General features: G+C 39.3%; 1 protein-coding gene across 13 annotated transcripts in view; it reads right to left on the minus strand.

Moving 5' to 3' along the window:
• The window catches only part of tanc2b (tetratricopeptide repeat, ankyrin repeat and coiled-coil containing 2b), a 178,098-nt gene that overhangs the window by 67,956 nt on the left and 92,925 nt on the right, over nucleotides 1-17,217 (minus strand). For 2 of the 13 annotated variants that reach the window (XM_024284962.2, XM_024284961.2), the window contains exon 1: nucleotides 11,257-12,353. The exons of the other annotated variants lie outside the window; for them this stretch is intronic. In XM_024284962.2, the coding sequence (XP_024140730.1) occupies nucleotides 11,257-11,368 (112 nt within the window). In that variant the 5' untranslated portion in view covers nucleotides 11,369-12,353. Of the gene's footprint in view, nucleotides 1-11,256; nucleotides 12,354-17,217 lie in introns of those variants that run through there. 13 annotated transcript variants of the gene reach the window in all.

Genomic DNA, 17,217 nt, shown 5'->3' on the forward strand with positions numbered 1-17,217 from the left:
GGACGTTTTAAATGTTCTGGAGGTTTAAGCGTGATCCAACCCCAGCATAGCGGTCTGTCTGCCGGCATATTCATGGCGTGAGCTCCGCTGGACACGTCGCTGCATCGAGCTGCAGTCAGAGAACGCGGCGGCAGTAACAGACTGTCAAACTATCCACAGAGTATCCCGCTTTTCTCAGTCTTTAAGGTTTTAAAAAACAAAAGTTCATTGGAAATGATAAATCTCTATTTCATTTATTACTGCAGTTCAGCAGAGGAGGAAAAGATTTGGTCCTGACAAAAAATGAACATGAAAGTGTTATGGAAATTTTATTTTTGATGTTTTTAATTTTATTTTACTGAACGTTGATTGAAGTTTTGAATTTAAAATGCCCTTCACTTGCACTTGGGCAAGTTTATTTGTATAGCACATTTCATGTACAGAGACAATTCAAAGTGCTTTACATAAAACATTAAAAGAAACAATCAAAAGAAATAGTAAAAATGTGATCATTAAAATAAAATTAAAAGAAAAGTAGGCATTTTATGTTACAGTCTTTTATTGTTAAAAAAGTTTATCTCAATACAATGTTACAAAATAAAGTATTTCTGATGAAAACTATAAATTTTTTCATTCTTGTTTTCATAATTAATGTAGAACTGCTAAATTCCACGAAGCACACATTTTTTTCCTTAAAAAAAGGCCATATAATAATTTGCAATTAATCGCCAATTAAGTCTGGACAATGTGATTAATCGCGATTAAAAATTTTAATCGCCTGACAGCTCTAGCCCCTTATAATCCGTGCGCCCTATAGTGCATAAAATATAATTTTAGTTGTTGATGAGTGTTTGGCATACTACTGAGACAAATTAAAGAAATGTACTAAATATAATGAAAATGAGTAAAGCACACCTACAAGAATGTTTTATTTTAACTAAACAACAGGAATTGTTTTTCTATCTTCTCCGAAGGTTAAAAAATGTTATGCAAAAATATTCTACACTGCAAACTCTCCCTTGTCTCCCCAACAAACCCACTTCCTATTAGAGAAAAGTACTTGTTTTACATCTATGGGTGTGGAGTCTTCGTGTCTAAACAATGTTCTGGTGTGGAGTTAGTGGGGTCTGCTAATTGACCAAATCTAGGAAGTGAGCCAGCGCAGATGCCTCACAGATAAACGACATCTGACAGCCAAAACGAGGATCCACAACTGCCTTTCACTGAGGAAACATTCTTTCATTTTGATTAAACAACAACGGCCTGAAGCCTCTTGAGGAAGAGGTGAAATATCTTCAAAAAATAAACCAAGTCCAGCTATTATCTTGATAGAATCAACCTGGATGAATGAGTATCCACACTAATATTTAACAACATAGACGTAGTTTTCAAAAAATACAGAAGAAGTCTGTAAAGTGGTGGCTGCTCTGTGATTAAATGAGAATGAAGAAATCTCCCATCCTTGTTAGTAAAATTTTACAATTCTGTAAAATTGAGATCTTGGAAAGCTGAGCTGCTGCACAAATATTTACACTTTAAAAACAGACTGCTTAGAAATAAGTTAAAAAAAAACCTTAACCCTTTAAATAAACAAAAGAAATCTGACAATGTGGCCAGAAAAAAGTTCTTAGCAAGTATATATTTCTTGTATAACAGGAAATAAGACAATTTGATGTGAAATAAGTATTTTTACTCTCTTAAGATTTAGTCTTTGCAGTGTAGGCTTCTGCATTTTTAACATATTGTTGGTTAGTTAAACACATGATGGCTAACTGCAGCTAAATAGACAAATGCTTGAAATGCTTCAAATATGGAAGTGAATGCAGTCAATTCCACCAGGAATGACAGTAATCTTTAGAAAAAATGTCATAGAAATTGTTGGTCGAGTCGTAACACTTATCCATTTAAAACATATAAACATATATAACACATAAAAAGTAAAATTACAATCATAAAAATTAACGTACATTGGGTGTTTTTAACTGCTAATGTCTCAAATGTACCAAATCCAAAGAACATCCTCTCATGGTTGATTTCTTTCTGGTCTCACCTTTGTGAAATGGCAAGAAAACCCTCTCCTCTATTGGAGAAAATCCCTCCACTCACCGCTTCCAGGAGGCTAAATCCCATGGACTTCTCTGCTTCTGTCGTAAGTGTGTGCCAGGCCGAGGATGGGTGGCAGTGTGATGGATGGCAGCAGGCGAATCCACTCGTCTAATGAGCTTATGAATAAATATATCATGTCTGCGTGTACAGATGCACGTGGCCGTGAAATAGATATTTGTTGGAGGCCCTGCATGCGCGGGTGTGAATATGAATATGCATATGACGTGCATGCATGTGTGCATGTGGAAACGGGGTAAAAATAAAGGGAGATGATGCAAAAAAAAGGCTACGGGTAAAAGAAAAGAAGCTAAGAACATTTTAAAAAGTGTTTGATGCTCCACGTAATGTGAGAATGGCTCTTATAAAGTCAACAAATATTAAAGGAAGTGAGCATTGAGGTTCAAAGTTGCAGCATTAAAGACTCACCCCAAAAAAAATGGTGGTTTGATGTTCGCGTGTGATTTTTCTCATGATGAAGGGCATAGATAAAGAAAATTTAGCTTTATTCAAACTGGTGAAACTGGAGCAGACGAAAAATGCAATTTGAAAAAGATTGTATTTGTGATGTCACAAGTACAATTCTGATGCATCCGCTTGTCCAAGTTGGCATCTGGATTCAAACTAGATAGTTTTATTGATCACCATTTTTGTTGCACCAGTAATGTTTGGATTGGGGTCTGAGCGGCTGTAAGCTAGCAGGAGAGAGTGTAAACAGAGAGCTCTCAGTTATAGGTGACAGGAAGGGGAGGTGGGGTTGCTTTGCACCAAAAGTCCCACCCACAACTCAAGGGAGAATTAGAAAACGACACAGATTTTTTGATTCTGGCGAAAAATTGACCACTTGGAATGCTCTTAGAGTAGCTCAAAGAGTGGAACTTTAAGAACTTTATTTTTCACAATCTGAACTTTCAACAAACAAAAACAGTCTTTAAATGACTCCATAAACAATGTAAACGTACTTATTAATGTCCAGCAAAGACGTCAACTTTGACAAAAACAAACATCTCTCCAACCATGCAGCATCACTTCTACTGTCTCGATTACATACAACCTCAGGCACCCACTCAGACAGAGACGAGGGCACCCACACATGCATGCATTAACATATACGCACACACAGAAATAATGTGGGTGAGGACATGCTCTGCCTTGCTGTCTGCAAAGCTCTGCAGCGACTGAACACGCGGCTAGTGTCACTATGGCAACAGTACAGCACGAGAAAACAGGGGGAAGAGTTGTCCACCTCTCTGAGGTGGTGTTAACGCCGACTTAACCCAAACCAAACGCCTTTTGCTTAAAGGACATCAAAGAAATGTTGACAAATCTAAGATACTTTAGAGGAGATGGTCTTGGTGCAGCGATTAGTCTGATCCTTGGAGGATTTAGAGACACATAAGAGAGGGAATTTAATATATTTTTGGACAAATATTAAACACACACTTTAAAATTGTTAAAAATGTTCAAAATAAATGTAAAGAAATTCCAATACTATCAACAAAAAATGTAGGTTTGTATTCAACAGAGCTCGCAATAACTGGGTTTAAAAACCTCCTCATATCTGGACTAAATGCTTGATCTCCGAGTGCACGCTCTAATCCAGCTCAGAGACCTCAAATGATTACGCCTGCCCTTCTTGTTGACTTGCCCAACAAAACAATGCAGAGCAGATGTTGCTGTGCAACACTGAAAGCAGCAAGTGCAAGTCCATTAGTTGGACTGCCTCTCCCTCCCTTCTAGCTGCGTGTCTGACTGAGGGAATGTGTCTGCAAACACACGCGAGCGCCTCTACCAGTTTAAGCCTTGAGAAGATTAGCGAAGCAAGGTGAAACACTGGCAGCTTTTTCGGTGCACCGAGGGAGGGGCGGGTTTTCTAAGAACAGCCGTCAGGCAGAGCTCTTCCCAACACACAGAATAAAAAATGTGTAATTTCTGATTTGTGGGGTGGGATTAGGGCTGCACAGTGGTGGAGCGGTTGGCGCTCTCGCCTCACTGGTTCAAATCCCAGTTAGGTTCTTTCTGTGTGGAGTTTCCCTGTGTATTGTGGGTTTTGTCCCGGCACTCCGGCTTCTCCTACACCTTGAGTCAAAGTCAAGATCTGGGGGCCGGATCCGGCCCTCTAGGAAATTATATCCGGGCCTCCAGATCATTTTATTTTATTGCTATTAATGGCCCGATGGTATCTTGCGCTCATCTCTAACCTGTTTAAAAATATATATTTTTACAGAGAGTAAAATATTGAAAGTTGTTTAAGGTTTAAGTTGCAGTTACAGTTTAAAAAAAATGTTTTAGTGTGTTCAATAAATGTTTATCCTGTTCATCCCACGACTTAAGGTGTTTTTTGGATTTTGGCCTCCTGTGCGATTGCATTTTAAAAACCCTGTCCTACACAATCCAAAAACCTATCTATAAATTGTGTCTAGATGTACATGTGTGGTTCCAATAGTCTAATGACCTGTGGGGAGGACCCCACCCTTGGCAAACCTACACATTCTCACTCCCATATATGGATGTATGGTTCAGGCCTTTTGGGTGTCCCCAACTCATCATTTTTTGACATGAATCATGGGTCCCCAGCCCTCAGGACATGGTACTGGACACAGAAACAGACGCAGGACCGGTACCAGATTAGGGTTAGGTTAGGATGCTGGTACCTATCCATGTTACGGTACAGGTCAAAATCCAGAGGGTTGGGGACTCCTGATTAGTGTATGCATTTTTTCCTTGTCTGTGACCCAGTACCAGAAGGCCCTCGGACCGGTACTGGTTCGCAGCCCGGAGGTTGGGGACCCCTGAACCATACGTCCATGTATGATGAGTTGGGAGAGAGAATCTATTGGCCAAACAGCAGCTGGGTTGATTCCAGCAGCCCAGTGACCCCAAAAGGGATTCAGATGGTACTAAAGATGGACATAATAAATCAGTGACAAAATCAAATGGAAGGGGAAGAATGTTGCACCTTTTGGTAAACAAAAAGATTAAAATCATACATCTTTTGTTTTGCTTTCCTGACCATTATGATTCATAAAAAGAACACGGCCCCCAAAGCCTCTCTTTGAAATTATAGTTGAGTAACAAACGCAGTTGGTAATTGCTAGAACAATAACAATATCTAGGATACAAATTACTCCTTTAGTAAATCCATAAATAATTTATATTATTTATTTATTTATTTATTTATTTATTTTTACAGACTAAAAAAGTTTTTATATTTTCTTTTTGTAAAATCTAACTGCCATTGTATAATCTAATAGGCAAAAGTCAATTTCTAATACGCTCCATGACATGAATTGAAACTTTTCATATCAACTTTTGTTCCATTGGTGTTCACCAGATGTCCCTGGATTTAGTCAGACCTACCATGGGGTAGGTAGATTATCAGGGGATTTTTGTTATAGAGTTTTGGCTGTCATATCCGTCTGACACCCTGAAATGCTCTAAAAAACATGTTATCATCATATCAGTTCATCTAAATATCTATGTCATACGTCGTATGGTTTGACACTACCCTCTGCATTTACCAGGCTTGGGACAGGTACAAGCAGAACAGCCCTGTTGAGGCTGCATTTATCTTTTCATTTTATTGTTTGGTTTTAGTTTTTGAATGTTTTTTAATTGTGGATTTTTGCAGGATCACGATTGGAGAGGGGGCAGTCATGGGATTTAGTAGGAAATTGGCCTCCTTTTGCATACCTATATCTGACATCATCACCACAATGAACCATTAATCTGCAATCAATTTTTTCTCCGATCCGAATCCCTCTCAAGTCCCAAAGGGCTCTCTGAGCAGCCTCTGCTCCTGTAAACACAGAGCTCTCTCCTGATTGAGTTCTGCTTTGGGACAGTTTCCATCAAAAATATTACTACAGATTTCTCTTCTTCTCCAACGAATGAACTTTTAACACACTTTTCTCCTTCTGACGACAAGAAAGGTCTGTACTCTTGAGGAGAGCAGCACACTGTAAAATTAAATATGAAAGTGCTTTGGGAAAGTGAGACTAACAATTGTCAAGGACAGCATTTGATCCTGTGGTCTAATAATATCCATGACCTTTGTTCCAGCTGGAGTTCAGCCCCTGGAGGGGATATATATAACCTCCCCGAGACGCCAAACTTAACAACCACATTCTTGTCATTGAAAAATTCTGGATGACATGATTATTTTTGTGTTTCAATTTTTGATACCATACAGTCACGGCGACCAGACTCCCTATATCCGAGCTGAGGCGCACACCGGATCAGCATCCTTGAAACGTCTGGGCACATAAGTTAACGACAGCCAGACAAGAGGGGAATGTTAATACTGTGGCTGGTGTCGTTGTGCAGAGCTGTGCGCCAGCCGCTGTAGCGTTAGATATGCATGAGCACACACACGCAGCAACACTTGTCTGGAGGTATGTGCTCAAGCCTCTCGCAAAGAAATGTTTGCTCAGCTCCCCCTTAGAAAGCATTAGCAGAATGCAGTGAGGTGGTATATGTAACCCGCTGCTGTGTTTTGTAAGCAAATCATTATCATGCTATTATTAGCACACTGCGGGTTTCTCTTTTCTACGCTGAGGATGTGGCTTTGCCCAGAAGGTATGGCTAAATCCAAAAATCAAACTAATTCTAAAAAAAAAACACTGATAAAAATTGTGTTTTTAAATGTTCTCGTAGTACTTTCTCCTGATGGATGTATGTACAAATATTTAAACTTAAATAGCATTTTTGAGTTATATTCAAATAATTGTGAATCAGGAACAGATGATAAAATGTACTTTAAAAAAGACTGTAGTTGTGATGTCACAAATACAATGGGTGGGCCAAAGGCTTCCTGCTCCGCCCATTGTGATGCAACCTCGTCTGGGCTGACATTCGCCTCAAAACTGAATAGCTTCAACATTGCTCACCGTTTTTGTTGCGATGGTAATTTTAGGTTGTGAGGAGCTGTAAGCTAGTGGGAACGTGTAAACGGAGAGCTCTCAGTAAAGGGGAATGATGGGGCGGAGTTGCTCAGGCCCGCCCACAGGAGTAAAAAATTTCTAAAGAACTCTTGTCTTTTTGCAGAAACTATGTCCAAGAAAACGACAGTTTTTTGTTTTTTTTTTGGATAGAAACAGCCTCATCATAATTAAAAGACCACTGGGAAAGCTTTGAAAATGGATCAAAAGATGATCGGAGTGGAACTTCAAAGAGCAACACCTGCACAAAAACGTTTTTAAACTATTGAACTTCTTACAAACAAATGACCAGCCACAAAACAACCAAACAGTGTAAGCAATCACGCTCTTTAATCTTTTTGCTGACATCAAATGAAATCAAGAGTTCAAGACAAAAAGCAAAATGTCCCCGTTTAGTCAGAATTTGGGATTTTGTTGAAGTTCCAAAATGGTCGCAAAAGCAGGACCAATTGTCAACAGAAGCATGAACGTCATGGGAAAGAATGCCATCTTTGAAATGACGGATGTATTCAGTTGTAAACTTGATGTTCCTAAAACTGAAGACAATTTAGTTCTTGTAACTGACATCTTACTAAACACAAATTCCAGCAAATATGGTTGGAAAGATGAGTCCGAAGGGAAGGACTATTGGACGGACAGACTTTTGTTAATATACATTCTTGTACGTGAGTGCAACAGTTGTATTTTAAATATAGTTCAACCAAAGTAAAAGTAAATCCTGTTACAAACAGTACTATATTTTGGGCTTTTTTAACACTTCAGCATAGAATTATCATAGATTTTTTATAAAAGATAAGAAAGAAAGTTTAAACGGTGGATTTATGATTAGGTCGATACGTTGTTGAAGGTCAATTTTCAAGTAAAATAACTCAGTTCTTGTAGGATTTCCTTCCAATGAAAGGATATTCTAGATTCCAGATTCCTGATGCAGTTGTATCAGTCATCCAGCATTTGATCGAGTTTTTAGCCCTGAATTCCAACGAGACAATGTACCGCAGCATAGAGGATAGAATTCGACTTTACAGAGAATCATGCAATCATGTGACCAGTATTCACTCTCTATATCTCCAAAATATATAATGCTGCTTTGAATAATTTTAAAAATGCATATGAACACATACCTGCTCTGCATGGAATCAAGAAAGAACAAAACATTGTTAATTTAAAAGAATATTTTAAGTAGGAGAAAACCCGCATCGTAAATATTATGATCTTGGGATGTGATCAAGATGATTGGAGCTTAGTAAAGAAAAAAAAAGGAAATTCTGAATACACAACTGCACAAAATATTACATTAAATAGGAGTTGTAATCTTCCTTCAGGGTAAAAGTCACCTCATCCTCTTGCAGTGCTATGTATCAGAATGAGAAACACGTGGTGATAACTGTCTTGAAACCTAGCAAAGTTCTAAGCTTAAATGTTGCCTAGTTTTGACCAAACTATCAAATATATATATAACGATATTAGTACATTTTGAGACTCAATTGTGGAATTCATTACAATAGCATTACTATCAAACTGTTAGGTATTCCGCAAAAAGAAGTCAAGAAGATGGAGCGTCGCTTCCTGTGCTCTTAAATCCTGCGTTCACACTGCCCTTGATAAGCAGCCAAATCCAATATAAAGTCCATGTAAACATGCCTATATGGATGTTTCAGGCTTCCGCATTCTAAATTTTAGCAATCACGCGTCACTGCACACGTTTTTGCGACTGTTTTCAGGCTCTATGTACAAAACACGCAGACATTGAACGCTTGTTGAAAGTTAAACCAGGTTGAACTGTGACCAATCAGGGACTTGCATTTGGTCGTGACATAGTGGATAGAGTGTCCTTTACAAAGGGCACCATCAAAAACTTTCAAAAACACGTATGTGTCAACATGTTTGAAAACTGATCTGTAGAAATAATATTTGTTATTTGTGCCTGCCCTGAATTATATGTCTCCAATTATTCAGAATAGACTTGTTAGAGAAAAAGCCTGGAGTAAGATTCACGAAATTTGCGACGATTTGCACAATTGCAGCCTCTTCCAACTACAGTTACAAGTTAGCGATGGTCCAGTGTGATGGTCCAGTGTGTTCTTTAACAAATCACACATAGCCGGTGTGTACGTACCGAAAGTCATTAGATAAATATGTTAAACTGAATATTATAACCCCCCTACACAATTACCTTTGTACTATCTTATGGGTCCAGATGACCCCACCCTTATATTGATGTGCCATCCATCCCATGACAAAGGTGGACAGGATTTTATGTCTGCCACGGATATCAGTGAAAATACAAATATCTGAAAAAGAAAGTTCAGCGTGCTGTCTTGTGGGGTCCAGATGACCCCACTTTTAATGTAAACATGCCTAGGATAGAACAAGGGTTACATAAAACTACACTAACAGCTGTAACAAGCCTTCATTTTGATCCCAATCATAAACAATATTTTTGATTAGCTTTTCAACTTTGTATTTCATCGTTGGGCACATTTGGCTGTAGTTAAGCTAAGCTACACCAAACTGATGATCATCAGTTGGTGAGGTCTTATGTGGTCCTTTCCAGAAATTTAAGCACACATGAGATGTGATGAGATCGACGTGGACTGCAGTAAAAGTAATTGACTAGTTTGATTGGCTGCTCTTTTTGCTCTCTTTGAGTCTGTTTTGATTTAAATTTGACATAGTATATATATATATAACCTAATCATTTCAATTGACACATTAGCCACACCACAAATGGAGTCAAATGTTGGACATAAAAAAAAAAAAAAAAATATAGGAAAACCTTTCAGATGCGCACAATGTCCCTTTTTGAAAAGGGTACATTGACATTTTTTTTATTTTTTTGGTCACAAACTGTCCTTAAACTACTTGTGGAGACACAATGACAGACAGTTCAGCTACAGTACACTGATGTCAGGCCTAAAAAATAAAAGTTCTCTTTACATCAGTGCACTGTAGCAGAAAAAAAAAGAGTAAGCAAGTCTAGACTCCTTAAGGTCTAGACTCAGGTCAAGTCTCAGCACGTGAGACTTAAATCTATATGTTGGCTCTTTTTATTTTTCAAGATTAACCAAAAAAAAAGTGTCAACATTGTATGTTGTCTACCTTGGTATTAAAATAATCTGTATTATTAGGGTTTTTGTCAACAAAAACGATAATGTCAGCAGTTTTTATTCCTGAGCTCCACAGAACCATCCAGAAAACAGAAAGATGCGCAGACATTCCTGTATATGTCTAGTATCGTATCTTGTTTGGATATTAAATAAGACCTCTCAAAATCAAGTAAGACGTGGCCTTCCCAGCTGGTTTGATGCAAAAGTTAATGCTTTGAAGAAGGGCATGCTACAGGTGCCAAACTCAATAACGGTTTCCTCCTCTCTAGAGTCTGCAGCCAGAACTACCTATTAACCCTAAAAAGTCAAAACAGAGATTCTTGGGCTCAAGGAAGACGTTTTGAATGGCAGGTGACAAGCAACGCTCGTCACAGAACCTTCCAGGTGGCGATACAAAGTGGCGTGAAACCCAGCTGTAGGCGCCTCACGAAAGTGTTCAAATGAGACGAGCGGCAGCAGCTGCTGATGGGGTGCTTGTGTTTTGCTGGCGGTTGTTATTGAGACATTTTGTTCTGTCTACACATTCAAGCAACAGTCCCCCGGGACGAGGCAGGGAGCCCCGCAAGAACCAGGAGACGGAACCGCGTCCCAGCATCTGACGGGGTGATTCTAGCACATAACGACAAGCTGGAGGAACTTCAAGCTATTTATGCAACCATATGCTGTATGAACACTGCTGTACTCTGGAAGGAAAAGGGGAAACACAACAGGAACAAGCACCATTAGCCGCCTACAGCATGTGCTTAGACACACTCAAACACACACATATATATATGGAAGCGTACATACACAAAGACAATTGAATGATCACCCACGCTGACGCATCAAACAGTCCTGCTTGCTACAAAACAACCAAAAAAACCCCACTTACTTTGTCACACTCTGGTTGATTCACAGGCCCTTGAGCCCACACTGTGATTAGACCTCAGCCCTTTGACAAAACGCATCAAATCATGGACCGAAATTACTTTGCCCACTCTCCTTACATTATCTCCCTATCTGTGGAGCACTCGAACTAGCGGTCACTGAGGCGGGCGAGACCGGCCGAGGCAAAGGTGGAGCAGCAGGTAAAGAAATGGAAGAGATGGAGGAATGAAACAAGAACAGGAGGGTGTGGCTGGGCTCACCATTCTCAAACCAGATCTCGCATTCCTGAAGGCTGGAGTACGGTACCAACTCCCCTCCTTCCCCTTCCAGCGACACAAGCAGTCCGTCCCCCCTGAGCGGTGACCAGCTCATCAAAAAAATAACAAGAATTGAACAAAAAAAAAAAAAAACGCAGCGAAGACGAGGAGAAATGCAGAGAAATCCTCTGAAGAAATCTCCACAGGTTTCAGTGGTGATGCTACTCGCTCAGTGCGGGCGCAGCAAATGATACGGAGCCAGGCGGATATGGCAGTGACAGGAAGAGTGAGAGGTGGAGAAGGAGGAGGAGGAAGAAGAAGAGGAGGATATCGGGAGAGAAAAGGCGAGGAGGAATGTGGCAGTCACGGTGTCACTGGGGAAAGACACAGAGGTGAAAACTCCAGGAGGAGATGACAAGTGACCCAAACCTGTGCCATCACCAAAAAAACCAAAATAAAACAACGAGAGCCAAACGGCATGGGGGGTGTTTTCCGGCGTGCACACAGTGAGGTGAGCTCCTGGTTCGCCTCTGAGACTGCATTAGCACTTAGTGAGTTATGTATAGATGTGAGAGGCGCACTCTCTCTACAGCAAAAAAGGAGCCTAGGTCTCCAGTAGATGAATGCTGCAGTGCTGCTGTTGTCATAGCAACCAGAGCGCAAAAGGAGGGGGTGGAGAAGGGTGGATATTCAGGCAGGAAAGAAAATGGCATAAAAAGGGGAGGGCGTTATTAAAGGCACACAGTTTTTCTGCTTGTGTATAAAAGCTACGAGGATGCTTCAGATGTATATTAAAAAAAAAAAAGACGCATGTGAAAAACAAGAGGATTAAATGAAACACACCTCTATTCTCATTCAGGGCTCATGCAGCCAGTGTCTGTCCTTGTTGTACCCTTGAAACTCTATTTGTACGGCCACAGCCATGTTTTATTGCTACTTTGAGGGCTCAAACACCAACTGGAGGGGTTTATTATGACCCCTCTTTGCTTTTCTTACAGTCCCGATCCATTAGTTTGAAGGGCAACAGTTCAGGTTTTTATATTAATCTCCTTCATTCAGTCTTATTTCCCCAGAGGGGAATCTCAAACCCCCTTAAGACGTTCCTAACAAGCCTTGAAGACGTGCAAAGACTGCAGGTAAAACTTTTGCTCATGCCCTGAGCCAATGTTTGAGGTATGGATATGGCCACTTTGGTATTTAGAAGTTGTTTTGGCATGTCCCGTCAGCTTTCACTGATCTGCTTCGGCATAGTTTTACCCTTCCTGACACAACCTGTACTTTATCCGGGCTGGGGACAGGCACAGGGAGATCTAGACCAGGGACCCATTGTGGCTACATCGTTAAGTAGGTATGGTGTGAAGGGTCAGCTCATTACGCCCCCTGGAAATCGAATCCTAATTTCCCTTTCCTATGGTTAAGTCTTACGCTTTCTTTGGTTTCTAGATACATGATATATATTTTTGCGATTTTGTCCTGCCGCCATTTTTCCACGATGTTACGACACCAAACTAATATCATTGACGTTAAAAGTCATGGTATAGAACACGTGTCAAAGCCAAGGCCTGGGGGGCTGAATCCGACCATACAGGTAATTATATCCGGCCCCCTAAATAATTTTATATTGTTGTTATTAATGGCCCGGTATTATCAAGCGCTTATTTCTAAATAGCATAATTTTGACAAAATACATTTTTACGAAGAGTAAAATATAGAAAGTTATGCCCTCTACTTTTCTTACAAAGTTCTTTTAAAATGTATGTTTTTTCGACAAAAGGGGATAGGAAGCAATTTAGAAATCCTAAGCATTAACTGTAGGTGTTGAACATCCACTAATAAACAGTAGAAAAAGAATGGTTCTTGTTTGTCCAGTGTGAACACCATGGGCTGTACTCGCGTTCAACCTGCGTTTCGCGCATTCCAGAACACGTGCACGGTGTACATAGTTTCTGAAAGGCCTCTTCAGTCACTCATCCCTTTGTATTTATGTCGTAAGACAATTCAAAAGACCGGATGTTTGCACTTAAAGGACCCTTAATTGCTCAAACATCCAGACAGTGGAGTGTCTGTAACATTAAAACCATTTCTGTCGCAGCAGCTGCTTCCTTCTTGCCCTCCACAGGGCCTTCTTACTTAGATTTCAATTACTCCTCTCTGCTCTTTACCTTCACTCCTAATATCTCACCTATGACTATGGAGCTGAAAATGTCACATTTCCTTTCAGGGGAACAAATGATTCGCCGAGCTTGCTGTGGCACAGACGGCCGAGGGAGGAAATAATGACAATAATTGAGAAACAATTTTCTCAGGGTGCAAGGCTGGCTAAGGAGGCGTTGAGATTGAGATGTCCCAAATGTCAGTTTGCATTAAAAAAAAAAGAGTCACAGAGAAGAACAGATGCCTCATAAAATGTAAAGCTGGGCAAAGATGGATGGAGAGTGTGAGGGATGGAGACGTCCCAGACGTCAGGCTGCTTCAAAAATACCACTGTGCTATAAGCGAAAAGTTATTGCAAAATACCCGTGGCGTGGAACATTACAGGTTAAGTTATATTGGGACTGAGAAGACAAAACTGGTCATAAAGCTGTTTAAAAAACATGATTCACAGATAAAATATATTAAGAGAAAGGATAGAATTTATGATAAATCCAGTATATAAAGGGCAGTTCAAGATGAGTAATTTAAAGAGTATTACTCATGAAAATTATATGAAATTTAAAACAATTTGTATTTTAGAGCAAAGAAGCTACAAATTTAAAGTAAAATGAGAAAAAAAAACATAATAAATGAATGAATCAGAAAAATGACCCTCTTTGCACACCGTATTTGGTCACCACTGACAATAGATTTCCTCATTTTCACGTACTGATCGTTACAAAAGGAAAGTAAAAATTAGGCTGATATAACGATCTCAAGATTGTGCTATTTTAGAACCAAATGCCACACTTTGATATGAAAATCCACAGGGAGGCAGTGATTGCATTGATTGCCACAATTAATTAAGGGGCAAGCAATGAAGAAATGTTGAGGGGTAAAAAAAAACTACTTTTGAAATGTTTTTGAGTGGAGCCAGCCAATCAATTAGGTGGGGCGACAGCTCTGGAAAGCCTGACACTTGAGTAAGAGCAAATAATTAGTTCATGAAAATTAGCAAAGGCAAAAGTGAGGAACTCATACTGTTATAGATTAGTGAATTAAACTAAAAACAGTGGGATAATTTAGCAACTTCTAAGTTTAAATTAAAACATAGTGGTGTACTAGAACTAACCTAATTCCGCAACAAAGCATTTCCACAAAAAAATGGCTTTTAAAACTTTTTGAGAAGAAAATTAAGTTATATGATGGAGTTTTAAATATTAATACAAATGACCAATGTTCCTTTACACCTTTAGCAAGAATTTTTGTTCATATTAGATATTATTACCAATGACTATAGTAAATGGCGTATACTTATACAGGCCTTATTACTTTCTTAGAGGCCCACAGTGCTTTACAGTATATATCCCATTCATCCACTGATGGCAGCTCCGCCGCCAAACACTGGCGCCAACTTATAGCCATCAGGAGCAATGTGGGGCTCAGTGTCTTGTCCAAGGACACTTTAACACATGGGCGTTTAGGGGGCGGGAACCCATCCTGCAATCTTCCGAACAGAGGTCAGCCGCTCTACCTCTACACCATGTCCGCCCCTCTATGTCATTATGCATCACTTAATACATATAAGATACATAATTCATCGCCTCTTATCATAAAATGACTACACATCTGTCACTATTATAACCTTAAATTCATAAAGTAGAAACTCAGATATCGTTTTTTAGTATTCTTGCTTTAAATAAAGCATCTGGTGCTAGTGTTTTAATTATACAAAGGAATGATTTTATATTAAAAAATCTATTTTTTTTCTGCACTAAAGAACAATATTAATTTGCATTCCTTAATACTAGGGGTGTGTATCTTTCCTTCTCACATGATTTGATACGCATCTCAATACATGGTCCACAAATCGATAAACACAGGATTCCATTAACTTTTTGGCAATAAGATACAGTTCGATTCTTTTACCAAAAATGCTAAAATCTAGATATTTCTTATTCCTATGACATTTAAAGCTATAAATAATAATGTATTGCATTTGACAGACATTTCTTCAGGTATTGACTTGGAAGAAGCAAGCTTATGATTTAACGTCTTTTTGTTTGCATCACATGTACATAAAAAGACAAAGATGGTAGAAAAAAAACTACAGAAAAAGAAAATGCAGTAGGTACTTCCTGTTTGGAACACCAGGGGGGAGGAGTCACCCAGTCCAGTTCTCATATACAGTCAATGATCCAACATTAATTGCTGAATTGCGAAACTAAACTATCAAAACATTCCAAAATAAAGACTTCTAAAAAGCAGTGAAAACCAGGATGACTAAGAATACTTGCTGAAGGAATAACTATTAGTAGAAGTATTACGTTGCTCAATACGTCTCAATCCTTCCTGTTTCCTCAGATGACCATCTGAGCATCCGCAGACCCCCCTGAGAGTCTCCAGGCAAGCAGAAGGGATTAAATCAGCGACTCAATGGTTCTCTAAAAAGGTCAGCGCATTTTCATTCAATCAGAGCCTTAAGGTTGAATAACTGAAGTCCGTACAAACATCCCCATTTTGCAGAACCGAGGCCAATCAGGAGGTACGCAGGAGGGTGTTGGACGGCTGTTGTTGATGAAGGCTGGCAAAGGGGATCAAAGTGCTGCAGCCTTTAGACCTGCCGCCGTTTGCTCTATGTTGCATTCCATTGCCGCCACTCCTCGACTCACCTCTCCCATCTCTGGCTCGGACGGGGGCTCTAGCTTGTGACGCCAAAAACACACTCAAGCTGATATTGTCAAGCTGTGCCGGATGTGGTGCTGGGTTAAATTAATTAAAGGGTGAGAATGCCGGAGTCTCTGAGCACGGGCACAATCTGGTGCTTACTGAGGATGCAGAGATGCTTGAAACTTTGAGGACCTGGAGGGCGGAGCGCACCTCAGGACACTTCTGTGTGTAGTCACCACACAAAAATTAAACTTCAAGTGTTTTCTGTGACTGAAAAGACTTTATTTTCATCAAAAGAAGAGGTAGGAAGGTAGACAAAAGTTGTCTAAATGTTGTCCAAGTAAAAATAGATGGGCATGGGGATGAATTACTTCACATTTATGACAACTCGTAAGTACCGTATTTTCCGGACTATAAGTCGCGGTTTTTTTCATAGATTGAATGTCCCTGCGACTTATACTGCAGTGCGACTTATATACGAATTTTTAATGATGAGATATGGACCGTAAGTCTAGAGTGCCCTCTTATGGTGATCTATGCAATTACTTTATTTACTTCAGTTATTCAGACGTGACACAGAGGACAAAGAATTTAACGGATTTAGTGATATGGAGTGAGATTGCGTGCAATTAATTACAGTAAAGATACAAAGTTGATGAGTTCTTGAGACTATAGTTAAATAAAACTGTTATGATATATAAATGCTACACCTTTTCGTTTTTTTCATGATGCTAATATGTGAATATGTGTTGACACATATTCAGCCTGTTTTCTATTCACTTATGAATGTTATAACTTCCCTTCCAGGATGATGTAATATCGTTTTTTTCAATCAGTTTGTAAAATAAATTACTTGAAAAAAATGCGACTTATACTCCAGTGCGACTTATATAGGGTTTTTTCTTCTTCATTATGCATTTTTTGGCCCCTGCGACTTATACTCCGGTGCGACTTATAGTCCGAAAAATACGGTAGTCTTTACAACTTTTAAGAGTAGTTTTATCCCATCATTTATTTTACTTTTACTTGAGTGATTTTGTTCTAAGAACAAAGGATTAAGACTTTATAAGTATACACACATATATATATATATACATATATATATATACATACATACACACACACACACATATATAAATATATTCCTTTCAAGTTGAACCG

Source organism: Oryzias melastigma, linkage group LG19 (genome assembly GCF_002922805.2).
Source record: "Oryzias melastigma strain HK-1 linkage group LG19, ASM292280v2, whole genome shotgun sequence".
NCBI lineage: Eukaryota > Metazoa > Chordata > Actinopteri > Beloniformes > Adrianichthyidae > Oryzias > Oryzias melastigma.